Raw genomic sequence first — 27,046 nt, forward strand, 5'->3', positions numbered from 1 at the left:
TAAATAAGAATATGATCTAACTACATTCAGTTTAATACTACTGGAGACTAGAATGTTCTTTTAAGTGACTATGAAACAGCTTCAAATTTGATTCTGAATGAAGTATAAATTGGCATATAATTTTGTGTCAGTTTCAGGTATACACATAATAATTCAATACTTGTGTATATTGCAAAATGATCACCACTCTAGTTAACACTTATCATCACATAGGGTTATAATTGGGGGTTTTGTGATAACTTTTAAGATCTACTCTCTTAGCAACTTTTAAATATACAGTACAGTATTATACCTTTTATTTTTTAATATTTTATTTATTTATTCATAAGAGACACAGAGAGAGAGAGGCAGAGACACAGGCAGAGGGAGAAGCAGGCTCCATGCAGGGAGCCTGATGTGAGACTCAGTCCTGGGACTCTAGGATCACACCCCAGGCTGAAGGCAGGCGCTAAACCACCTAGTCACCCAGGGATCCCCATATACAGTACAGTATTAACTATAGTTGCCAAGCCATACATTATATCCCTAGGACTTACTTATTTTGTAATTGAAAGTTTGTACCTTTGACCTCCTTCATCCATTTTGCCCCTCCCCTCCTCACTTCTGACAACCACAAATCTGTTCTCTGTATCTGTAAATTCAGGATTGTTGGAGTTGTTTTGTTTTGTTTTGTTTTTTTAGATTCTAATATGTAAGTGAAATCATATGATATTTATCTTTTTCTTACTTATCTGACTTAGCATAATGCCCTAAAGGTCCATCCATGTTGTTGTAAATGGCAATATTTCATTATTTTTTTATGGCTGAATAATAGTCAATAGTCTTCTGTGTGTGTGTGTGTGTGTGCGCACACGTGCGCGCCATGTTTTGTTTTCCCCCTTTCCGTTCATCTATTGATGGGCACATAGGTTGCTTCTATGTCTTGGCTACTGTGAATAATATTTATTTAAATACTGGTTTTCCTTTTTCTTTTCTTTTCTTTTCTTTTTTTTTTAGTTTTTATTAAATTCCAGTTGGTTAACACATAGTGTAATATTAGTTGCCCTACTTCTTAAAATTGTTGAGGGGATCATATGAAATATATGAAAACAACTTGCAAGTCATCAAGTACCATATAACATTAGGCAGTGATTTATGATTTTAAGTCAAAATCTTAAAAATTTGCTGAAAATTATAATTGCATGTTTCCTAGATAACACATGACACACTCATAATCAAAACATTAAGATAAAATATACAAAGCTAGTGCTTATTCAGAAAATCAAACTATGATATAAATATGGCATCAAGTTCTATTTTTTAACTCAGTGGTACATAAATTGAGAGTGCTGTGGCTAAAGTTAGCTCTGCATTAGAAAACACTGTTATTTAACACAAATATTGTTTAGTAAATGATATTTAAACATTTTGCTTTGCCATTTATTAGTGCCAGTTTCTCACAAATGTCTGTAGAATCAGGATTTTTAGTATTAAATAACAGTTAAGAAAAAGAAAGACTAAAAAAAAAGAAAGAAAAAGAAAGACTTTAGCTTGTTCACTGTTACATCCCCATTGCCTAGGACATTGTCTAAGACACAGTATTTGTTGAAAGACTGAATGAAGGAATACTCTAATAATTGGAGAAGAGAGTTTAAGAACAGCTGTAACACATGATGCATGAAGATGTTAAGGACAAATACCAGTAATATGTGTAATATTCCAAAATGTCTTTGTTTCACATATGTTTGGCAGATTTAACATTTCTTTTTATTTGCTTTACTTAGGGACGTGCTGCCTTAACACAAGAGAAGGAGCAATTTGCCCATGAACATGAAGAAATGAAGAACCTAGAAGCCATTGTTCAAGAAATAAAACCAACTGCCCTCATAGGTAAACTTTTCCCTTTTTCCCATAAACCCCACCCTGACCTCATATTGGCCTGATTCATTTTCTTACTGATTTTTGAGGCATAATTGAGCTTTTCGAAAATTTAACCTTTGGAATTCACAAATAAAATTACACATTCACTGAATTAGCAGTACCCCATAGACACCTAGATTTGTAAATTTAGTGCTTCCCTCTCAGTCCTACCAATCCCAGCTAAAGTGTGTGGCCCCCTTTGCTGACTCTGTCAGCTTGTTAATCCTTGGCATAATCCACTCTTTACCAGGCTTGATTACTCCAGATAGACAGTGATTCTCAAATGGGAGTGATTTTGCCCCCAGAGAAACATTTGGCAATGTCTGGAGATGGTTTTGGTTGTCACAGCTTTGGAAAGGTTGGGGGTGGGGTGTCAGGGCTACCGACATCTAGTAGGTGGAGACTGAGGATGCTGCGCAACATCCTATAATGCATAGGAAAGCCCTCCCCTGCCAACAAAGAATCATCCAACCCAAAATGTTAATATCCCAGAGGTTGAGAAACACTGAACTAACTAGATACTCCTTGAAGACAAGGACCATATTTATATTCCTCATAGCACTTAATGCAGTAGCTTACAGTGTATGTGCACATATGATCTTTACTATGGTCAGATTTAATGTGGTTAAAAAAATGCAGCCGAAGTTATGAAGCTTTATGCCATATTTTGTGTGTATATGATGTTAGTCCTTGTTTTGTATCATACTTCATTCCTAGATGCTCTTGTGAAATAGATGACAGTATTGAGAACAATGATGATAATCATAATAAAAGCAAATACTCTCTGCCGGAAACTATAATAAGTTCTTATTGTTGTTTTTTACAAAATGTATTGTATCAGGAATCTGATTATTTTTCCATTTCCATTATGCTAATTGCCTTATTCTTCTGTGAGGATTCTTTCTTTGAGTGATACTTCAGTTTTTCAGTTGAATTGGATGATTGTCTTAAGTGTCAAGCACTGGTTTATAAAACATAATTATAGCCTGAGAGACTGGAATATATTCATAGAATTGTTTATAGAGAGATAATATATCTTAGGCACATTTTAATTTCCTGATTTAAATGTCTATAATCAAAATACCTAGGGAGTGGGTCACTAACTCAGTGTATTATGAGCCGAATGTTATATCTGTGATTTTTTTGTGTAGATACTTGTAGATTTGTAACCCTATAAATCATTGGCATTAATGAACTTATCTCTTTTTGTCACTTTAATGCAAATATTCTGTATTTTGTTTAGGGTCTATTAGAAAGTGACCTGACATGTCTCGTTGTTTGAGGGCATGGACTTCTTAGATTAATTAACCAATGATAGTCTATTCACTGGTTTCTCATTTCTACATTAGGAGTTGCTGCAATTGGTGGTGCATTCTCAGAACAAATTCTCAAAGATATGGCTGCCTTCAATGAACGGCCTATTATTTTTGCTTTGAGTAATCCAACTAGCAAAGCAGAATGTACTGCAGAGCAGTGCTATAAACTAACCAAGGTAAAGCAAAAGTATAACTGATTTCTACCCCTCCTCCATTCCCCAGCTCCACCAATGCTGGCACAGACTTTGATATTTTATAATCTAATTCTTATTCATTATAGGGGAGCCAAGGATATCTAAGGTTCTTACCACTTAATCTTTAAAAATTAAACAACCAAGATTGAAAGCAAAGTGAATAAGTTAGAAGGGATAAGAATTATTTCCTTTTCCAGAATGTTGTATAAAATCCTCCTCTTCTTCAGTAAAACAAAATAAACTTTGTAATGTTTATTGATAGTTTTTCTCCAGTGATTTGGAAGTCTCCAAGATTTAAATATGAAAGCTAAAAAGGAAAAAGTGTGATTCTAGATGCTTACTAAAATAACTCTTAATTAGCTATTTCTGAACATTGAAGCAAACGGTGTAAGACCACAATCTTATTTTTGCTTTGCTAAATCCTGGGTTTGGATTTTGATGGCATGGTGGTACATTTGGGCAGCTATTTTGACATCCAGCCAGGTTGGGATTGGCATCCTCAGAGGTTAAGGATTTTATTATTTCCAAAAAAAAAAGTGGCTTATTTTATACTATGTTTGTATTAATATAAAATTTGACTAATAGTTTGGAACTATTTTCCCTTGAAAGACTTGAAATGTCATTACAACAAAATAGAGGTTGGATCATATATATCTAGCACTTTTATTTTGGAAATAAATCCAAAATGAACTAGAGAAGGTAAATATGACACAAAGTTAGGTCACTCTGCACAAATCAGAGCTTGATGGCACTGGTCCTTTAACATTATAACATTAAATGCTCATTATTAGAATTAATGAACTTGTTGGCAAGGAGCTACCCCATTGTTTATCTCTCTGATTTGTGATGACATCAGTGTTCTCAATAATTTCAATTTTCAACCCATCTTTAGATTGAGAATTTGTGGATTAGATGGATCAATTAAAGATGGATTTTCAACCCATCTTTAGATTGAGGAATTTGTCTGACATTCCTCAGTAGTCCTTAAGCCTTTAAAAGGGAAAACAGATTCCTCTGGGAAATAAGATTTTAGCATGGTGCATTAGGCATAATAAATGTTTATGTAATTATTTCGTCATATATCTCAGTAGGTGTGAAGAGTTTGTAGATTCCCCAGGAATAGACAAAATTGAACAAAATATGAATTTTGTTCATACAAAATTGGCCAAATTTATAGTTGTATTTTTAAATTTGAATGTGTCTGATACAAATGGCCTAATTCTTACCATTTTACCTAATGTTCTATGTTGTTAAAAAATTTGAAATGAAATTGAAGGTTATTTTGAGGCTAAAAATTTAAATACTGGTTTGGCCAAAGGATTACAGCACAAGCAAAGGTCCATCTGTGCTGGATAAGTCTCTGCTGCTTCATTAGGAAAGGTCTAATGTCATTAGGAAAGGTTAAAAATAGAAAATACAGAAAGATGATTGAATCATGAAGAACTATAATCCAAAAGTATGGAGAGATTTTCTTCTGCATATTAACAGTCCATGTACATGAGAATGGTAGCTATCATTTATTGAGTGTCGTTCCTCCTTAAAATGATGATTATAAAATAGTAGGCAGGAAGTGGAGGTGAGAAAGGAGATAAGCATATATATCGTTTTGTAGGTCTTTTTCTCAGCTATAATTTTTTGAAGATATATATATATATATTTCAAATAATAAAATTACATTAGAAAGTTCCTTATAATAAAATATTTTATCTGCTAAACAGCTGAAGTTATCAGACTTGTCTGAAAACAAAATGTAATGTTCTATAAAACATGTGTCCTATAGACATCTAGATGACAATTTCTATTTTCTTTCTTACCTGTTTTCATCTTTTTATACCCTGATGAAGGTTGAATCATTATACAACTTTACCTGTATACAAAAATATATTACGACCTTTGTTAAAAATGAATATTAAGTTAATATTATTAATATTATAATGAATTTAGATCCTAAATAGGGATGAAAGTTACAGCAAAAACTGTCACTATTTAAATGTTGCTTTTTTCAAATGGATTTCTTAGATTGTGACGCTTTATTTGTCAAGGGTTTCCTATAACTATTTTAGAAGCCTGACTATTCTCAGCTACATTTCCACCCTCATTTTCACAGATCAGATTCTCCCCCCAACCTTTTTTTTTTTTTTTTTTTTTTTTTTAGAGAAAGAGTAGAGGGGCAGAGGGAGACAGAGAGAGAGAATCCCAAGCAGACTCCATGACTCCATACACAGTGTGGAGCCTATAGCGGGGCTCAATCTCACAACTGTGAAATCATGAGCTGAGCTGAAATCAGGAGTCAGGCATTTAACCTACTAGCCACCTAGGTGCCCCTCTTCCTTTTTGATTAGCAGTATGAATTTGCCGCACCTAGTAGGCCCTAAGTCACTGCCATCTAAGGCATGCAATATGTGAGATTTCTCAAAAACAGTGTAACAAAATATGAAAAAATGACAATTTTTGACAATTATTGATAATTTAACTTTACTCTTATTTGCTAATCCCATTTGTGCTATTGAGTTTGCTTCTATGTGATTTTCTATATAATTCTCCACAATATGGAAATACATAAAATTTGTCCCAGTGATTATGTTGAAATGTGTAGATCTCTAAACTCTAACCTAAAATGTCATACTTTCCAATGCTGTAATGTTAATCTTTCATTTTTTTAATGTTTAGAAGTGTATAATCTGAAGCCCCTATAGAAATGGTTGGTAGGCTTATTGGTTGGACCATTGCAGAGAAGAGAGTGGTGATGTTGGGGCATCCTGTGCTTTGCACACATCCCTAAGGAGAGTGAGGCAGAGAACAACAGTAATCATCCACCTCAGAACTTATTGCCAACATCATAAAACCTTGCCCAGACTTATTAGAGAGTAAATAAAAATTAGCCTTCTCTCTAAACACTCAGTAATGTAACTATGGGGTAGTTCTGCTATGATACATTTGTTTGAAAATATCATGCTTCTTTTTAAAGCTAGCCACATGTCTGTGTTGTAGGGGCGTGCGATTTTTGCCAGTGGCAGTCCTTTTGATCCGGTCACCCTTCCAAATGGACGGACCCTATATCCTGGCCAAGGAAACAATTCCTATGTGTTTCCTGGAGTCGCTCTTGGTGTCGTGGCATGTGGATTGAGACATATCACAGATAACATTTTTCTCACAACTGCTGAGGTATTGTAAAATACTCTGTGTTCACCAAGGCTATAAAACTCCAAGTGAGCTCAGTGTTGGTTGTTTAATGATCTCTTTATATAAAATCTCAGCTCGTTCCCTATAAGATACAAAGTCAAAAGGAAAGAAACTCTCCTAGTGGACAGTAAGGGGTGGGTAGCAGGTTCATATTGAGTCACTAAATAAAAGACTGTTCATCAGTAGCCAGTAGAAAACTTCTGATCTCTTACAAGAAAGCTTTTTTTGTCTTCACACTTCCAATCGAATTCTGTGACAGTAGTGACACAAAAATACTGTTGCAAATCATAATGAAGTGGTATTTCTCCAGTCCTTCCTTAATAACAGCATTTTGAAGGTTTAAAATAAAAGTCATTTGGGATCGTTAGAAAGTACTTATCATTAAGGATTCAGGGCAGAAAATAGAAACTACTCTAATATTTCAAGCGGAAAGAAAATTAAAACAAGGAATTAATGTTTATAAAGTTATTAAAAGCACAGATGTTGGTTTGAGTGTGGGCCTTCAGGAAAGATCCTCAGAACATCACAAAACAGACTCATGAGGGATCGGTAAGAACTCTTAAGAACTGAAGGATCTGAAGTTTTTACCCTTCTTGCAAGCCAACAAGTTAGCCTGCCATGGTTTCATAGATGCTGGCAAAAGACACAAAACTCTTAGGTCAGAAACAAAGTACTTTATTACTTATGGTGCAAGAGGTACCATAAACTTCAGCTTCCCTTCACTTCCCCTTAACCCTCAAACTTCAGGGGGATGATACAATATCAGGCACATATTTATAAAATCATGAGCTTTTGACAATCAGAATGTTCATCTGGTTGATAGCACGTTTGAACAGGATCCAATTCATGAGAAATTTGAGTGAATCTCTTCTAAAGTTAAACCACTGTCCAACATTATAACTAAACTGAGCTAAATAAAAATTTATTAAAATTCAAATATTTTCATCTTGCAAACATGCTATTTCTGTTGTGAAGGGGAACTCTAAAAATACAGATAAAGAGTCTTATGCTATTGATTTGATCTAAGGATTATAATATCAGTGCTTAGAACCTGGCATCATTCTGTGAGTACAGAATATTCTGAAGTCTGAAGGCTATAATGTTTTGCTCCTTTCTTTCTCTTCACTGCAGTAAAAGTATGACAGCTGATGTCTCAGTTTCCTTTTCTTAAAATATAGATTTTATTTATTTGACACAGAGAAAGAGAGCCACAGCCGGGGGAGCCATAGTGGAAGAGGGAGAAGCTGGCTCCCCACTGAGCAGGAAGCCCAATGTGGGGCTCTATCCCAGGACCCCAGGATCATCACCTGAGTGGAAGGCAGATGCTTAACTGGCTGAGCCAGCCAGGTGCCCTCCGAGCTTTGAAAAAAAATCTTGTTAAACATAAATAGATATTTAATTACTAGGAGAGCTTTTCAAAGCTGTTTATACATTAAGGAAAATGTAATCATTGTTCTATATAATAGACACATCAAAGCAGTGGGGGGCGGGGGAGATCTTTTACTCATTGTAGCCTGTGTTTGCTTTCCTGAATAACTCCAGCACCATCTAGTGACAAGGTTCATGAAAAAAAAATCCTTTCATTTACTTTCCAGGCAAAGTAGTAATAATAATCACTACCAAAAAACTATGAAGAAAAGAAATAAAATGTAATGTCAATAGTCTTATTCTTATCATAGCTAGTGATCTCTCCAGCTAAATCTTTTGACCTTTCCCCTGTTTTTCTCTCAGGCTTCCACACAACATTCCTGTTATTTATACCACCTCATTGTTTTCTTTGTCTTCTTTTCAAATCCCTTTTAACTAAGAGCTTTTTTTTCTAGCATCCTTTTTATTTTGTCCTAAGAGCTTTTTTTTCTAGCATCCTTTTTATTTTGTCCTAACTTTTTTCTTCCCTTTTTCTTATGAATCTGGGGGAATTTGGGGATCTCCTCCATTCTCTAGTTTCCATTATCTTAATTCTAAGTGGCCAAATCTATGTATCTCTGGTTTCATCTTTTCTTATGTCTGATCGATATTTCCACAGAAATGCCTGCTTCCTTAATGCTTGCTTAATGCCGGAGTTTCCTTAAACTCAAGATGCATAAAACTTTACTTCTCATCTTCCCTTACCCTCAATATTTGCATTGCTATTAGTGACATCCCTTTCTAAGCAGACTCTAAAGGCTAGAAACCTGACATTCTTTCATTCTCCCTAATCTCAAAGCTTCAAACACATGGTACACACATAGACCTGCATAACTGCTCTGTTATCCTGGTTGGAAAACTCAGAACTGTTTTCCACCTGGCTAAGCCTAACCTTCTGGTCACTGCCTAACTCCTTTTGTGACTACCGTGGCTCATCGTGATCTTTGTTTAGCCATGGCTGTCTTTATCAAACACCTTGACATTTAGTTTAATTTCTACTTGTATTATGCTCTTGAGAGCTTTATATTTCAAACAGTTAAGTGTTGCCTTACAATTAAATTGTAGATTATCTTCTTTAAAGACAGAGTCTTTCATATACTTCTTTCAGAACTCCATTAGAAAAAAAAAAAAAAACAAGAACTCCATTAGCACCTAGCACAATGCTAAAGCACATAAAGAAACTTTGTAAATATTTACTGAATTGAGCTAAATAGAACTAGGCATTTATGTTATCAAGAAGAATAAATACAGTATCACAGCTGCTCACTGCTAGGGGGACCAAAGAAGGAAGTCCTTACTAGATTATATTTTGTAGTTAACAAAAGTTACATGTAGGAGATCTAGGTGAATTTTTTGTTTGGCAACCCAAAATTTAATAATTAAGGATTATTTCCTTAAATAGTTGAGTCTCTTTTGGAACTAGAAATCTCATGGATAAGCATCAATCCTGAAGATTTCCTGGGCATTTTTATATAACAAAGAGATTTCTAGCTTTCCTGGTACTCTGGCAGCCTTCTGGACCTCAAATAGGAGCACTTACTGCTCCGCTGGATCAGCCTTATGGCTCTGCATTGTCTGTACAGCTGCCTGGAAATAAACCCCTCATCTCTTGTCCACATCTAAGAGGCAAGCCTTGGCCTCTTATCCCTACACTGTTCTTTCTGCCTGAGTCACCTGCTTCACGTCCTCTCACCTGCCTCACCCCACCCCTTTCTAATGTCTGTTCTGGAACACGAGATGATCACCACTGACAACAGCATCTGGAGGAAACTGATTGATTTAAATCACTGGATAATTGAAAAACCAGCTGTTGTAACATTGCCAAAATGAAATGAAGAGAGGTCATTTGAAAGTGGACACAACGTAGTTTGACACCAATGGCAAATCATGAGCAGCAAATCATTTTTGAGTGAATGAGCTACTAGGTGAGAATGACACCAAGACTCTTTTATACTCCTTCCTTTTCCCCTAGGACACTCCTCCATTCCATTTTAGTGATTTGGTTCCTAGCAGTAAGGTTCCCTGTTGTTACCTGTTTGCTACTTGAAGCTATTCTACAGTTTCTTGGCTCCCTGTCTATCTGACAGGCATACATGGAAAGCAAAGATTCAGACTGATTCTTCTTTACTCAGAAGTCTTCTAACTGTCCCAGATCTCCCTAAAATGATACTGTGTAACATTCTAGAGAAAAAAAAATGATGTTGGATACCAGCCATATGCCAATGGTGAGAGGAGAGGTATACATATTATCTCATAGAAATAATTTGCAGTTGGTTGGTTATATAAGTTTCCTTCAAGTCAAAAAGCTAATAAGCTAATATGTTGTAGAACAAGATCTGACCCCAAAAGCTATTTTATTTCCATTCTGCCATGCTGGCTGCCATCTGTTCTTTGAAAAGTAAAATAGCTAAGATTTATCGAACGCTTACTTTCCCAGACAATGTGGTAAACTCCTTACTGGTGTTTATATCATTTAATCCCATGAATTTGGAAATGTTATTAGTCTTCTGTCACCAAAGAGAAAACTAGGCTTACAAAGGTTAATTAATTTGCCTGAATTCAAGCAAATACTAATTATTGCAGTTACACTTTGAATACGGACCTACCTCATATCAGAGCCTGAGCTTTCAACCACTGTGCTATTACATCCTTTCATGATTGTGCTTATTTTTTCTCTATCCAGTTAAATAACAATACTGCCTCTCCATACAAGTGTTTGCTTTAACATCTAAGAAATGTCAACTGATTTAAATGTGCTAAAAAAATCTTTGCAGTACAAGGAGTAACAAGATTTTGTAAGCAACCCAATTCATTCAGTCAACATAAAATGGTTTTATTTTGGCTCAGTCATCGTTTGAAATAATTCCCCATAAGGTCCCTCTTTTCTTTCTCTTAATGGCATCTCAAGTAATTTTTAATTCTGTTTCTACTCATTCTTCTAACGAGTATTAATTAAGTACCTACTATATACTAGGCATTATTCTGGGTGCTGGGGATACATCAGTGAACAATGATTAAACAACTCTAGTTCAGAATTTGTATACAATTCAGATATCTTTTCCCTTCAGTGCAAGAGCCTGCAGCAACAGCTGGCAGCGAGTCACCTTCTCTTTTACTGCCCCCCACCCCAACCTCTCATACCAGCACCATGAGTGGTTTGGGGGAAACTGGTTTGGCTCTGAAAAACCTCTCCCTGCCTCATTAAGGCCTATTTCCTCACATGTGTATAGAAAAGGGCAAATGTGTTTTATTAACTCTCCACTTTTTTAGGCCATTAAACCGTATGAGGCCAGGGTGAAAATCTGGCTTTCTCATGGGGCATGTGTACAAGAGCTTAAAGGACTCTTGGGACCCTCTTGGGCAGGATGTGAGACATGTGGCTCCAGCTCAGCCTCCCTCCCCTTCCTCAGCTTACCCAGCCTGTTGGATCATCCTCTGCAGTGGTCACTCAACTTTGGAAGCTCATGCCTTCCGAGGGGTACAGACTGATCTGCAGCAATCCCCCCTTTCTGTCTCATTCTCCCCCACTCTCATTCAGTTCACCTCTACTTATATAAACGTCTATAATTGCTCAGGCTAAGTGGGGAATAGAACACCAGTCTCTCCTTCTTGAGGGCACCTGAAGCTTTCAAGCAGAGACAGCATGCAATAAAAAGAGGAAGGACAAGCCACTGCATTACCCACTAGGCCAAATCATGGTTCTGGTGACTCTCCCTGATTCTCCTGATCCCAGCCTTCTGGGAAGGGGAGTGGCTGTGTTTATGGGGGTTGCAGGGCTGATTCCACCACCTCTTCAGTTCTGAGGGAGATGGTAGTCCTCACTTGTTGGATGGCTTCATTAAAATGTTCTGTTTGTAAAAACAGTTCTGTCTGTTTGTGCTGGGGGAGGGGGCTCTGATCACCAATTCTGGGGCAAAGGAAAAGTTTTACTCAGCATCCCATTACAAAGGCAAGAAATAAATGAGTTAAGCAATGTCATTATGAAATTCCTTGTGATCGACTTTCTATTAATATAATTTACACTATATTTTGCATAATATGCAATGTAATAATCACATAGCAGTTATACTAGTAACTTCATCTTGCTCTCCTCCACTCCAAACCCTTGCCTGAATACCCTGCCTGAGAAGTCTTCGGTCATCCACCAGAACTTAATTTGCAGTGATGGTGCCCCAATCCTTATTCCCTATGCAGATCACCCCTCAGCTCCCCAAGATCAGGACACTTTGGCTCACTGAGTCCAGCCCCTACATCTCTGCCATTGGTCTGAATCTACTTTCTGGAGTGCCCATGCCTTCCCTGTTTGTCTAACTTGTCCCATACTCCAGGTCCCTCCAATATTCCTCTGGATTTCCTAATACTCTACATGTCACCTATAGCTAAGACTGTCCTCCCCTCCAGCATTCTCTTTTCTCCGTCACTAACTTACAACTCTCTCAAAGGCAGGAGCTGTTTTTTTAACCTCTCTTGATGTGACGCTCAGTGTCTTTCATATATGCTGATGGAGTAAAACAATTGCAGAAATAATTTCATGATTTAAAAAAATCTAAGAGATATTACGAGATACTGAGAAATAAGCGGGTGATTATTCAAAGTGTTCAAAAGAGGAAGATTTTCTACTTCCTCTCTGCATCCTCAGCTCCATTAAATCATAACCCACTGGTTTAGACTTGCCACACTGAATACCTAATCAAAGTCTTAGAGCTGAAGGGAACTTCAAAGTTGCTGAGTCTACCTCTGTGGTCCAGGAAGTTTAGCAAATAGCTTAGCATATAGAACTTTATTGTGAACTGTTCAAGAGCAACTTACAATATTATGTCCCTTTACCCCTAGATATTTCAGGACATTTTTTTAATGTGATCTCTGTTCCATTTTCAATTCAGGAACTTTAACACTGATATAATATTTTTATCTAATGCATAGTCCAAATTTAGATTTTTCCAATTAACCAAAAAAAAAAGGTTATCCTTTATAACCCCTAGACTAATCCTTTAATCTGCAAGAATATTTCAGTCTTTCCTTTATGGTGCTGACATTTTGGAGCATACAGGCCAGTTGTTTTTTACAATGTTCCTCACTTTGGGTTTATCTGATTGTTTCCTCATGATTGAATTCAAGGTATGTGGTTTTGTTAGGAGTACTAAATGCCTAATAATTGCACTCTTCTCGGTGCACCACATCAGGAGGCATATAATGTCAGTCTGTCTCATTAAAAAATACATTTTATTGAAGTATGATTGACATACAAAAAGCTGTACATATTTAATTATACAACTTGATGAGTTTGGAGATAATTATATACCTGTAAAATGATCACCAAAACATATGCCATAAATATATCCATTACTGCCAAAAGTCCTTTCCTGTTTTCTCTATTATTGTGTGTGTGTGTGTGTGTGTGTGAGAGAGAGAGAGAGAGAGAGAGAGAGAGAGAGATAACGTTTAGCAAATTTTTAAGTGTATGCCATTTGATTTAGAAATACAGAAGGGCTTGGGGATACCAAATGCCAGGGCCAGTTAGGTGATTCAGATAATCCAGAATCTGGGTAAATTGAAATCCTACTTGCAATGTGACTCCAAAATGGCTTTCTCAGCCTCCTGCTCTACCTGTTGTGCCAGAATATGTGATCTGGAAGAAGTAGTGTGATCATCCCTGAGTCCCTTTCCTCCTGTACTATCACTTGCATCATTCTCCTCTGCCTTCCTTGCTCCTCTCTCTCCTATTGCACTAGTAGATCAGAAGGGAAAAGCTTCCAGTTCCATGGCATAGTAGAAAAGGAACTAGAGAGTTGGACAATGAAGATTCTTTTCCCAACTTTAGTAATGGTGTGATCCCACCAATCCCCAAGTGTCTGTGGACTCAGGTTTCCCATTGACAGGGGAAGGAAATGTTTTGTGGTATGAAATAAAAACATTTTTGTCTTTCTTTTTTTGAAAGATTATAGCCCAGCAAGTATCAGATAAACACTTGGAAGAGGGCCGGCTTTATCCTCCTTTGGACACCATTAGAGATGTTTCTCTGAAAATTGCAGCAAAGGTAAAACCACTTGTGTCTAAGTCTCATTATTTTTCCTTCTTTCTGTTCCTAAATAGGCATTTTTAGGTACTACAAATCAACTCCCTTGAAATGCATATTTGTATCGACTTATTTTGTTGGAAGTTAGAGAAATGAGCCACAGTACCTCAGCAGAGCTTAGGAACTGCATTTCATACCTAGGAATTGAAGAATTGGGATGAATCATTAGTTTCCCCATCATTCTTTTCCACAATCTAAAAAAGTTAGCAGGGTCTCATTTCGGTTAGGTTTCCCCAGCTTCACGTTTTTGTTTTTTTCTGGTTTTTGTTTTTTGTTTTTACTTATTGTTCTCCATATCACACTTGGCAATGGTCACCAAAATGCTGCAGATATGGTAGATTAATGTTTAGACCTTGAATCACCCGTCTTAACCATGTTGCTGGATGCATGGCATCTTAAAGATCATAACTGATAACACCGGGCAGAGGGTAAATACAATGAGGGGAAGCAACTCAGAACTGTTGGGCTGACAGATGAGCTCTTGAAATAATTAATCCAGAAGAACCTAAACTCACAGAAATTTTCATTAAGAGGAGTGGGAAATTGACTTTTTTGCAGTATAATTGTATTAGCTTACTAGGGTTGCCATAACAAAATACCAGACCTGGTGGCTCAAACAACAGAAATTTATTTTTTCACAGTTCTGGGGGCTAGAAATCTAAGATTAAGACGGTAGAGGCTTGATTTTATTCAAGGGCTCTCTCCTTGGCTTGTAGATGACTGCCTTTCCACTGTGTCCTTCTGTGGTCTTTTCTTTGTGTACAAACATCCTTGGTTCTCTTGGTTTGTCCCAATTTACCCTTCCTGTAAGAACACTAGTCAGTTTGGGTTAGAGACCCCCAGACAGCCTCAGTTTAATTTAATTACCCTTTTTAAAGTCCCTATCTCCAAATATCACACTCTGGAGTAATGGGGATTAATACAAATGAATTTTTGGTGACATAGGTAGCCCATAATGGTTATGTTTATATGTTTTCTTTAAATGAGGGTCTCTCAACCTCAGCACTATGCACATACTGGCTGAATAACTCTTTGTTGTGAGGCTTATCCTGGGCACTATGGAATACTTAGCGTACATGGCCTCTACCCACGGGCTGCCACAGCCCCTGCCCAATTGTAATGACCAAAAATGTCTCCAGACATTGCCAAGGGTCCCCTCAGGGGCAGAATTACTGTTGGTTGAAAATCAAAGCCATTAGCAAATTTAGCAAAGCGATATGACATTTAGGACTCACATGTCACTATTTGCCTTGTTGATTGAGGGCACATGCTTCAAAAACCACGTAAAACTTCAAAAAACTAGATGGTCTGCTTGGTTACCTATCCATAAATGAGTATCCTACGTTCTACTATTTTTATATCCTAGTTTTTGCCAAGTTTGGATTATTAATACACTGATCAGCACATTATCATGTTAAGTTTAATTTGAAGATTTTTAAAAAGATTTTATTTATTCATGAGAGATACAGAGAGAGAGGCAGACACATAGGCAGGCTCCCTGCAGGGGAGCCTGATGTGGTACTCAATCCTGGGACCCTGGAATCACGCTCTGAGCCGAAGGCAGATGCTGAACCACTGAGCCACCCAGGCATCCCCAATTTGAAGATTTAAATGAGAAGGTGTTAGCTTATGATTAGAGGAGAAAGAATAAAAGCAAGGAACCTCAGAGAAGTTTAGAAAGACTCAGATATTACACCTAGAGTAATGGGAAGGCACAGAATGCAGAATATCAAGTCAAGACAAAGAAACAAGTGAAGGGAGGAAGATGGTCTAAGTGGACTCAAAGTATGAGCTTTCAGAGGACATTCATGTACAATCCATACAGTTCCAGCAAGTCGGTGGAAATGACTGAAACTTAAAGAGATGCCAGATACAAAGATGTGGGCTATATTCCCGGTGGTAACGGGGGAGGTGCCAGGAGTGGTTGGGGCTACTAAGACAGCAAGTATTGACAAGTGAGAACCAAGGATAGAACATGGTTTGTTATTTTGTCCAGAAGACAGATGCAAGAAGCTAGGAAGAGGAGAAGTCAGCATTTTAAGAAGAGACTCAGAACCAAACCCATGTCAGAAACTAGACAAGATACAGTGTCAGGATGGGAGTGGAAGTTTTGATTAACGCAGCTGGGGTAGTGAGAAACAGATGAACTTTTAGTACCTAAAAGTGACCAGAACCTTTTACAAAAGTTTCCATAGCACAGAAGTTGTATCTAGGGAGAATTAGGAAAGCAACCAATACAAATTGCTCTTGCAGAGTCTGGCATTGACAAGGACAGAGTAAAGACCTTAGGGAGAGAGGGGATCATTGATACAGTGTGTCCTGGGAGCAGAAAGAGGAGTAAACTTCCAGAGGTCTATGTCAGGAATAAAACAATGTATTTTATTATAAAATATAGCCATTGCAGAAAGCATAAGAGTTCTCTGGGATGATGGAGGTGTTCTGAAACTGGATGTGCTAACAGTTGCACAACTCTGTGAATTTACAAAAATAATTGTGTACTTAATATGTTGGGATTTTGTAGTCAATGAATCATACCTCAAAAAAGCTGTTAAAAAGTAATAATACCAAATTATAGATACTTTGGGAAAAAGAGAAGAAATTACCTGCTACTGTATTTTTCTAACATAAGCAGTTTTACCATTTTGGTATATTCACCTCCAGTCTTTCTTCATGTGCTTTCTTGCTTTGCTAACATCTTCATAATCATGGATGTATACATCTATTTCATGTTTTTCATAAACATTTCTCCATAAAACGTCAGTCTTTGGAACCATATTTTTTCATAAATGCTAATTTTTCATTGAGAAAAGATACTTGATCATTTCAATAGTCTTCAAAATCAGACTTATCCATATAACTCTATTACATAAATAGCTGCCAGTGATTGCCTTTTTTACAACTGGAGTGAGTTAAAGAACATGTATAGACTGATTAATCTTGACAAGAGGAAGAATCCATTCTTTTCAAAGAAAGTAAGGGAAGAGAGAATGTTTAAAGATACAGAGGAGATAGTTTGAGTTGATGGAAGGGGAAATTGAGATTGTTTTCTCTGATAAACTGGGATGTTCTCAGTACAGCGGTGAGAGTCAAATGCAGATGTGACGGAGGAAGGTTCGCAACTGCCTGTGGTAACTAGGAGAGAAAGTGTTTTCGTTTGTCAAAGAAAAGGATAATGTGTGACCCAGGTAGAGTTAGGAAAAGTATGACATCGCAGGAGGGAGCCATGAAGGAAGAAAGCCAGCACTGGGGTCCCCCCCGCCAGGCTGGGGGCTAAGATGGTGAGTTTGACAGGGAGACAGGGAGGGGAGATCCTGTGATACTGGCGAGGAGCATTGAAACTGAGGACAGAGTCCAGCTGATTAGGTGAGCAGGGATAAATAAGGACATTTTGTAAGAGGCTGTGGTCAGCATAGGGACTGTTGAAGCTGCGCGCTGAGTTCAGACTTAGCAGGAATATTAAGGTATTTAGTTCAAGTTAATTATCATTCTGGTCATTTCAAGACCTTTACCACTGGATTATATGCTAAATCCTGTTATGATCACATATAATACATTTCTATTCTCACTTTCGGTTGTTGACATCATGTTCTCCTCCAGCTATATGATTTAAAGTTGCATTTTCATTTTAAACCTTCTTTGTGTATGTGTGCTTTTATCATAATCTAACCTATTTTTTTAAACAGGTGACATAAATTAATTTTTCAAAACAGATAAAAACTGACATGTACTTACCATCAACTCTATTTGTTAATCAATATTCTTTTTTTATTCCTAGATTGTGAAAGATGCTTACCAAGAAAAGACAGCCACAGTTTATCCTGAACCCCCAAACAAGGAGGCATTTGTCCGCTCTCAGATGTATGATACTGATTATGACCAGATCCTACCTGATTGTTATTCTTGGCCTGAAGAGGCCCAGAAAATACAGACCAAACTTGACCAGTAGCATAATAACTGACATTTCTAATTCCATTAATGAGATCTTAAAGTCTTTCATCATTTTTAAAGATTGGAATCTTTTGTAATAATTCATTAGACTAAGAATTTTACTTTAATAATGAAAATCCAAGGAAGAATATTAATATACTTTAGGATGAACATGACACTAGACATTTTTGCTTCATTTACTTTCTTGATATTTATGATTTCTCTCTTATTTTGCCTAAGTTCTCTTTAAAAGCTGTTGTACCTGCTACTGAGAAACACACCATTTTTATATAGGTAACTAATGGAAAGACCAAAATGAGTAGTAAATTGATATACTCAGCATTAAGATCCATAATTCTTTTGTTGAACATTTTGTTAAAAATCTACTCTTTTTTTATGAAGACAAATGAATTAAGGCATCGATGAACTTTCGCTAAAAACAGAAACAACACTTACTTTGTTGCCTAGAGAAAAATAACTTCTCAGGTATTTTTATTTCAATCCTAGATTATATTAGCTCTTTTAGTGCAACTGAACTCTAACATTTCTAATAAAGATCATTGCTGTTTACAGTGCCTTGTGCAGCCTTAGATTTTAATATTCTTTCACCATTGTGACTTATCACTTTGGTCCTCAGTCAGATATCCTTTCCCAAACCACCTTTTTTGCCCCTGACTGAATGCCCTGTCCTCCACATTATTGCTGCCAGGCATTTGTAGACTGTGGTCCTGTCCTGAGGTTGGTACCCTTAGTTTAGCATAGTCCAAGCTGTGGGAAGAGCTGAGAGAGAGCAGATCATCTCTTTGAGAAAGGGCTGCCAGTGGAACCTATCTGTTAGAACAGAGATCTCCAAAGTCAGGAGCGAGAGTATGGTTCCCAAACAAGCTGGGTTCCCACATGAGTGACCTGCCCATGTTTCCTTGATTAGCTCAGGTAATGAGGAGCTCCCTCTATTACAACAAACTCACTTTCCTCTGAGTTTGGAGGAAATTTTGTAACGTATTCCCCAATATCAGAAATTATTTGGACATCAGGTATTGAGATATTCTAGTTATCATCAGTAGTTATAGCCCAGACGTTAATGTTTATTTCAAGTTTTACTTTAGAAGTTAATAACTGAACCAGTGGAAACAAATTTAAATTCTTAAGCTCAGGTGCAATAACATTTGCTATTTATTTGTAGAATTATTTGGAGAATTTTGTTTTTGAAATAATGCTTTCAAAAAGCATAAGATGTTCAAGATAAACCATACTATAAACTGATTTATTAAAGGTTGACAGTTACACAGATTGATTTAGGTGTGAATAGAAGGGATTGGGGGGTATTTCTGAAAGTAACATTTAGTCAAAATTTCCTCAATATAGTTACTTTGAAAAGATCCAGAATGCTGATTTCTTGTCTGTTTCATGTGTCTTGTAGCTCTAACTAAATGTATTTACCTATGCAAAAGATTTATTAAAACATAGAAAAAGTGAATGAATAAAATTATGATTGTCTTTTTCTCTTAAAATATTTTCACCTTTTAAAATGATAATGCTGTGTTTTGGCAGTGATGTGACAGGGTATGAATTTTAAAAATATTCTAATAGCTGATTTTAGCTTGACCTTCATTTAAAAAATGTGTAGTCATATTTGCTGTATACTATGATAAATGAGCTACTTCCTTATCCTTATAGGAAGAGAATAAAGCAAGCACTGGATGATTACTTACTAGGTATCAAGTATTCTGTATATATTATTTGCTGCAGTCCCATAAGTTCTTTACCAAGTAGGTATTTTCTGAAGGAACTTACCAGGTGCACAGAGCTAATTCATGAAGGAGGTGGGTTGTAAATCTGTGTTTAATCTTGCTTCATAGTCTCTCTTCGCTTGAGTGCAGTCTAGAATATAGCATCATCTAAAAGAAAAAGAAAGTGAGCCACCTGTATAATTGCTAGTGGCCTCATAAAAAGAAGAAACAGGAAGAATCCATGTTAATACTTTATTATTATAATATGTTATTATATTATTATAATATGTCAGTATTATTTATTAATACTGACACTTCCAGAATATTATTTCAGTACGTAATTGATATAAAAATATTAATGAAACATTTTACATTACCGTTTACTAGCCTCCAGAATCCAGATATTTGCATATACATCAAGTCCTGGAAGCTCACAGACTCCTTAAATATGTGAATGACAAAAGTAGCAACAGATGAAAGGAATCAACAGATGAAAATCAACAGATGAAAGTAATAGGGCTTTTCATAAAAGGCTTGGAAAAACCGGTCTACCACATGGAGAATATTAAAACTAGAACCATACCTTATATCATGTAAAAAGGGAGACTTCGGATGGGTTAAAGAAGTAAATATAAATAGTAAAAATATAGTTAATAAAGTTAATCTAATGAAATATCTTTGGGACCTCAAAAACAAGAAGCAAAAAATGGATGGAACGCACTATCAAAGGATGGGCAAGTTTGGGCCGACAAATGGCTGCCACTCCCAAACAGTGTTAAAGGAGTGGAAATCCAGGACTGTGGGATGAGGGTGGTTGATTCTATAGAGATGGGTTAATCAAGAAGGAGATCATCGGGGCTCAAAGGCTTAAATCCTCAGCTCAAGTCATGGTGTAAAAACTAGAAAAATGCCTATGTTTTTGCCAAAAGAATCTTTTCTGTCTTGCTGTCAGGTTGAAATCACTGAGAACAAGGTCAGGTTTGATCCTACTCGTTGCAAAATTCCACCAGGAGCTGCATTCACAGCTTCACCAGATCTTGTATTTGAGAGTATTGATCAGAAACAGGAGGACCTTGATTTGGAATGGGATCTATGGGTATGGATATTTGGAAGATGTGTGATATCCTAAGCTAGTGTGTACAATAATCCAGGTTTGAATACTGAAAGCCCTGTGTCCCAGAGAACCTCTCGACCCCTAGGAAAACAGAGAATTGACATATCTTCCTTTGCTAATCAAAGTGGGAGCTCTTCCTGTTAGTTTGTTAACTGCCTTGCTTGAAGATCCTATAATCAGCTCCCTCAGTTTACCTCCTGCTCCTCTTCCACACACTAATATCAGATTCCAGAGAGGAGCTGTGGTGGATACAGTTATAAAGGGAGACCCAGAAGAAGACTCCCACCAAAAGAATTCTTGACTTTGCTTATTTATATTGGCAAAAATTGAGTGAAAATGTACGGTATTCTGAAAATGTACTGAGAAAGGAGAAGTACAATTTTGGATTGGATAGAATTGATTGGTAGGGGTGCACTTGCCACAGATTCTGGATTCAGTGTGTTGCTTTAGGCAACTGAAAGTCATTCTACTTGTTGTTCAGTTAGTTGATTGAAATGTAGACTGAATAATGGCTCACATTAAATGAAACTGAAAATGCAAACTTTCCTTGAAATAATGTAAAGGAATTAAAAGATTCAATGATAGGAAGGTTGGAGTAGATTTGTCATGTCAATCAGACCATTTTAATCCTGGTGATCTCCTAAGTCTCCCAAGAAAACCTATCACTGAGGCTCCTTTCACTAAAGCCTTGAGAAATACATTGGAGATGGGAGTAGCAGCATCCATGAAACGCATTTTCTTAAAAACTTGGGGTGTAATTAACATTATATTAGTTTCACATATACAACATGATTTTGTATTTGTATATATTAAGGCAAATGATCACTACAATAAGTCCAGTCAATATCCATCACCAAAATTTTTTTGTGATGAGAACTGTTAAGATTTACTCTCAGCAACTTCCAAATTTGCAGTACAGTATTGGTAACAATAGTCACCATGCTGTACATAACATTCCCATTTATTTATTTAGATTCTATATATAAGAGAGATCACACAGTATTTGTCTTTCTCTGACTTATTTCACTATAGCATAATGCCCATAAGGTCCATCCATGTTGTCACGGATCGCAAGATTTTATTGTTTTTTAATGACTGAACTACACACACACACACACACACACTAATTACATTTTCTTTATCCATTCATCTGCTATTGGACATGTAGATTGTTGCCATATCTTAGCAACTGAAAATAATGTAGCAACAAACATGGATGTGCAGGTATCTTTTAAAATTTGCATTTTCATTTTCTTGGGATAAATACCAAACAGTGGAATTGCTGGATCACATGGTATTTGTTTTTAGTTTTTTGAGGAATTTCCATACTGTTTTCCGTAGTGGTTGTATCAATTTACATTCCCACCAACAGTGCACAAGTTTTCTCTTTTCTCCACATCCTTATCAACATTTGTTATTTCTTTTCAATAATCGTCATTCTACCAGGTGTGACATGATATCTATTGTGGTTTTGATTTGCATTTCCTTGATTGTTGATGTGGAGCATCTTTTCATGTGTCTGTTGGCCATCTGCACTCTTCATTGAAAAAATGTCTATTCAGATTCTCTGCCCATCATTTTACGGATTCTTTTTCTTTTGAGTTGTATGAGTTCTTTATATATTTAGGGTATTAATCTCTTATCAAACATATGATTTGCAAGTATTTCCTCCATTCAGTAGGTTGCCTTTCCGTTTTGTTGATGGTCTCTTTCTTTGGGTAGAAGCTTTTTAATTTTGATGTAGTCTCAGTTGTTTATTTTTACTTTTTTTTTTGCCTTTGCTTTTGGTGTCAAATCCAAAAAATCATTACCAAAACTGATATCAAGGTGCTAATGCCTATGCTTTCTTCTAGGAATTTTATGGTTTCAGGTTTTTCATTCAAATCTTTAATTCATTTTGATTTGTTTTTTGTGATTGGTGTAAGAGAGTGACTGAGTTTCATTCTTTTGCATGTGGCTTTCTAGTTTTTCCAACAGTTAATGAAAGATTGTCCTTTCCTTGTTATATATTCTTAACTCCTTTGTTGTAAATTAATTGACTATTGTATATGTAGGTTTATTCCTGGGTTCTGTTTTATTCCATTGATCTATGTGTCTGTCTTTATGCCAGTGCCATACTATTTGATCATTATGGCTTGTGATGTAGTTTGAAATCAGTGAATGTGATGCTTCTAGCTTTCTTCTTTTTTTCTCAAGATTGCTTTGACTATTTGGATTATTTTGTGATTCTATGCAAATTTTAGGATTATTTTTCCCTTTTCTGTGAAAAATGCCATTGGAATTTTGATAAGGATTGTATTGAATCTGTAGATTGCTTTGGGCAGTAATTGACATTGTAACAATATTAATTCTTTTCATTTATTTTTGTTGTTTTCAATTTCTTAATTCCTTATAGTTCTCAGTGTTCACATCTTTCATTTCTTTGGTTAAATTTATTTCTAGGGGTTTTTTTGGGTGCATTTGTAAATGGGATTGTTTTTTAAATTTTTCTTTATGATAGTTTGTTATTAGTGTATGGAAATGCAACATATTTTGTATACTGATTTTTGTATACTACAACTTTCCTGAATTCATTTGTTCTGACAAGATTTTTGGTAGAGTCTTTAGGGTTTTCTGTACATAGTATCATGTCATCTGCAAGTAGAGACAGTTTTACTACTTTCTAATTTGGATGCTTTTTATTTCTTTTCTTGCTTAATTGCTATGGCTAAGACTTCCAATACTATGTTGAATAACATAGTGGTAAGAAGGGGTATTTTTTGCCTTATTCCTGATTGAGAGGAAGAATTTTCAGCTTTTTACCATTGAGTGTAATATTTTCCATGGGCTTGTCATATGTGGCTTTTATTACGCCCTCCATAAACTTTGTTCAGAGTTTTTATTTTAAATGGATATTAAATTTTGTCAAATGCTGCATCTGTTGAGATGATATGATTTTTTTCCTTCATTTTGTTAGTGTGATGTATCACATTGACTGATCTGCTGATGTTGAGCCTTCCTTGCAACCTTCAAATATATCCCACTTGTTCATGGTATATAATCCTTTTAATGTTTTTAAAAAGATTTGATTTATTTATTCATGAGAGACACAGAGAGGCAGAGACATAGGCAGAGGGAAAAGCAGGCTCCCTCGATCCCAGAACCCTAGATCATGACCTGAGCCAAAGGCAGATGTCAATCAGTGAGCCACCCAGGCATCCCTCCTTTTAATGTATTGAGGGAATCAGCAGTTTATTGAGGACTTTTTTTTTTTTTTTTTAATTAAGGACATTTTAATCACGCTGGGATACTTGTAGGAAATGCTGTGGTCAAAAATGGGCTATTTTGTTTACTTTTTATTTATTATTTATTTATTTTTATTTATTTTAAATGGGCTCCCTATTTTAATGGAGACATCAGAATCTTGGGGTTGACAGAGGTTGAATAGCAGTCCTTTGCAGCAATTAACAACTGGAGACACAATGGAAACTGTTATCATAGGAAGCTGGTCCACTGTCATTGGCTTAGTTTGGCCTACAGAAATCTTTGGGCCTCATAGCCTGAAATGATGTTGGAATATCTAACAACTAGGGCAGCACAGATGTTGACCAAGAAAATGAGTGCCAGTGTATACAACTGATACAACCACACCAGTGTATATTCGTTAAATATTATCTGGGCTTAGGACCAAGTAGGTGGGCAACCCAATGTAGGGCCTATTTGATATGTATAACAACAAGAGCAGAAAAACCTGACTGGAGCCACCAATAAAGAGTGTGAAGGCCTTCAGCAAATTGCCTTGCACAGATATGAATGAGAGACCCTGAAGGTGATGAATTCCGTAATATCCAAAATCTTCCTTTGAGGTTCCATTTACAGAATAATAATGCATTGCAGAAAGGAAACCTCTAGTCCTTTTGGAAATCACTTGGTAACAGAGCTCTGAATGAATACAAATTTCTAGGGTCTCAAAAATTACTGTGGTTATAGGACTCAGCATATGTTTAGGACTAAGTATACAGGAACAATTCCACCATTTAGTCATTTTCTCAGTGAAGAGTTAGAATTAATTTCTTCATCATCTATCACCACATTGGATCCCTAATCACACACAAAAATAGAGTTATTCTGGCAGGGACTAACAGCGGTAAGTCCCACCATCAAAAACTTTAAAAGATGCAGGGGTGTGATTCTAATCATATCTTGACTTAGTGTGATCTTTGGATCAGCTGGTGATTCCAACTGCAGCTGACAGACAAGTTCTCTTTCTTGGAGCAAATCAATAGGTAGCTAGTGATTAGGCCAATGACTTTTGCTTTTCCAATATTCCATTAAGTAGAGGGCTACTGATACAGTTTGTGCTATCAATAAACAATATTACAGATTATAATTCTTGTCACCAGACCTTGATCATCTCGCTGCTATATAGGGCATCACACTGGTCCAATAAATTGATAATGATATGTTCATAGTACCCAGAGCACAGACATCATTAGATTTTCCAAATACTTGCTAAGATCTCATGAAAGCACAAGAGTCTGCTGCCTCAGCCAAATTTGTGTAGGTTGAATGTCTGATGCATGTTAGGATGTTACCTCCATAGCGAATAATAGTGTACTTTGTTCCACCTATGACTAAGGCGGTCTCTCAATGTTGCCTCAGTTTCTTTGAAATTTGTGTCCACTGCTCAAACTGATTTCTGGGTTGATTCAAATGCTAGCTTTAATTGGGCTCAGAAAAAGGCTGCTCCAAGCTGGCCCAGGCTGCAGTGAAAGTAGTTCTACTATGTAGCACTTATGAGGGAGACACAATGGGTGAAATTTTGAGGCAAATCAGGATTCTGTGTGAAACAAACATTTTTGAGCAAACCATGTCATCTTCAGAAAATACCTATTCTTTCAATTTACTACTGGCCTATATAAGATAAAAGCAAATGAAAGAAAATTGTCCTGTTCAAAAGAGTTCTGTGAAGACCTCAGATAGGCTCCCTCAGGCCTTTGCAAGTTCTCTGAAGGGATGGTTGGCATGTAAAAGTCATAGATGGAAGTTCAAATTCACCAGCAACATACTTAATATAGGGATGTTTTAGAGGTCCTTGTATTATGTCCATCAGCTACTTGGACCCACTCCTTAGTCCATGACGCAACTAGCCTCAACCTTCAGCCTGACACATAATAGACCAGTAAGGTATGAGAAGCACAGAACATACTTGAAGAAAGGCTTATTTAATTCCGTAAGTTTTAAAAAGACAATATTTATAAAGAACATTCTTTCCGAATAACCATTTAAAAAATAGGATGTGTACAATATCCTGATTCTTAAATGTCAAGCAATTCAGGCTTCTGACTTTTAAGAAAAAAAGGGCTGATGTCACGTAGCTGAAAAGAAGTGTTGAACAACTGAATATTCAGGTCAGAAATAAAGGGTCATTAATGAGGGTGGCACTATGGATTTAAGCAGCAAGAGCTCGAAACCATCTCTCCAGAAGGCTGCCAGAGGGTGACTTGATTCTGATCACTTCTCCCAAACCATACAGAGAAAGGGGCAGCTCCTCAGAGTAAGTGTTGGATGTGTGTGGGGCTGGGTGCTGGTTGCTAGGGGAGGAAGGTGGTCCATGCTCCTACCAGGCTGGCTGAAGAAAACTAGCAGTCTACTATACATACAAAGCTGAGCTTTGAATTATCATATATGTCTATTTTTTTAAGACCTATATTCCCATAGTTAATGTCTATTATTAGTGTTTCTGATAGGAAAAAAAGTATTGCTGCATGGTAATAACAAGCATGTAAAAATAAATTCTAAAAAATTACCACCAGAAATAGCCCCATAAGCAGTAAAGAGTTCATAAGTTATTCCTTTCATTTATTTAATTATGCAAATAATTTTTATCCCTATTATAGTTAAGCTTCTTTATCTTTCCATCACTAATTCTGCTAATTTAATCATAGGAAAAAAACCCTCAATGAGAGGTTTAGGCACATATTAGGTGGATAGCACCTAATATGGGAAAAAAAAATAAGAGTCACATCTATTTGGGCCTAAAAACTTGTGAATGCTAGCTACTGATGGTCTTGGGGAGATTATGCAGGATACTGACTCCTATACTGTATTTTTCCAGTCATGACAAAGATTGAGAAATGAGTCTTTGGCAATTTAAGTCCTATTTCTTCCCTTTGCATATATAGGTTAAGGTAAAGTATAAGGCCCTTGCTTGGGTCCCA

At 36.5% G+C, this 27,046-nt stretch overlaps 1 protein-coding gene across 4 annotated transcripts in view; it reads left to right on the forward strand.

The window, feature by feature from the left end:
* Nucleotides 1–19,713, forward strand: part of ME1 (malic enzyme 1) — a 213,043-nt gene extending 193,330 nt beyond the window's left edge. For all 4 annotated transcript variants that reach the window (XM_077903231.1, XM_077903230.1, XM_077903233.1 and 1 more), the window contains exons 10-14: nucleotides 1,764–1,869; nucleotides 3,249–3,391; nucleotides 6,401–6,574; nucleotides 13,938–14,036; nucleotides 17,851–19,713. In XM_077903231.1, coding sequence (XP_077759357.1) covers nucleotides 1,764–1,869; nucleotides 3,249–3,391; nucleotides 6,401–6,574; nucleotides 13,938–14,036; nucleotides 17,851–18,021 — 693 coding nt within the window. In that variant the 3' untranslated portion in view covers nucleotides 18,022–19,713. The remainder of the gene's footprint in view (nucleotides 1–1,763; nucleotides 1,870–3,248; nucleotides 3,392–6,400; nucleotides 6,575–13,937; nucleotides 14,037–17,850) is intronic.
* The last annotated feature ends 7,333 nt before the right edge of the window (nucleotides 19,714–27,046 follow it).

Source organism: Canis aureus, chromosome 7 (genome assembly GCF_053574225.1).
Source record: "Canis aureus isolate CA01 chromosome 7, VMU_Caureus_v.1.0, whole genome shotgun sequence".
NCBI classification, from domain to species: domain Eukaryota; kingdom Metazoa; phylum Chordata; class Mammalia; order Carnivora; family Canidae; genus Canis; species Canis aureus.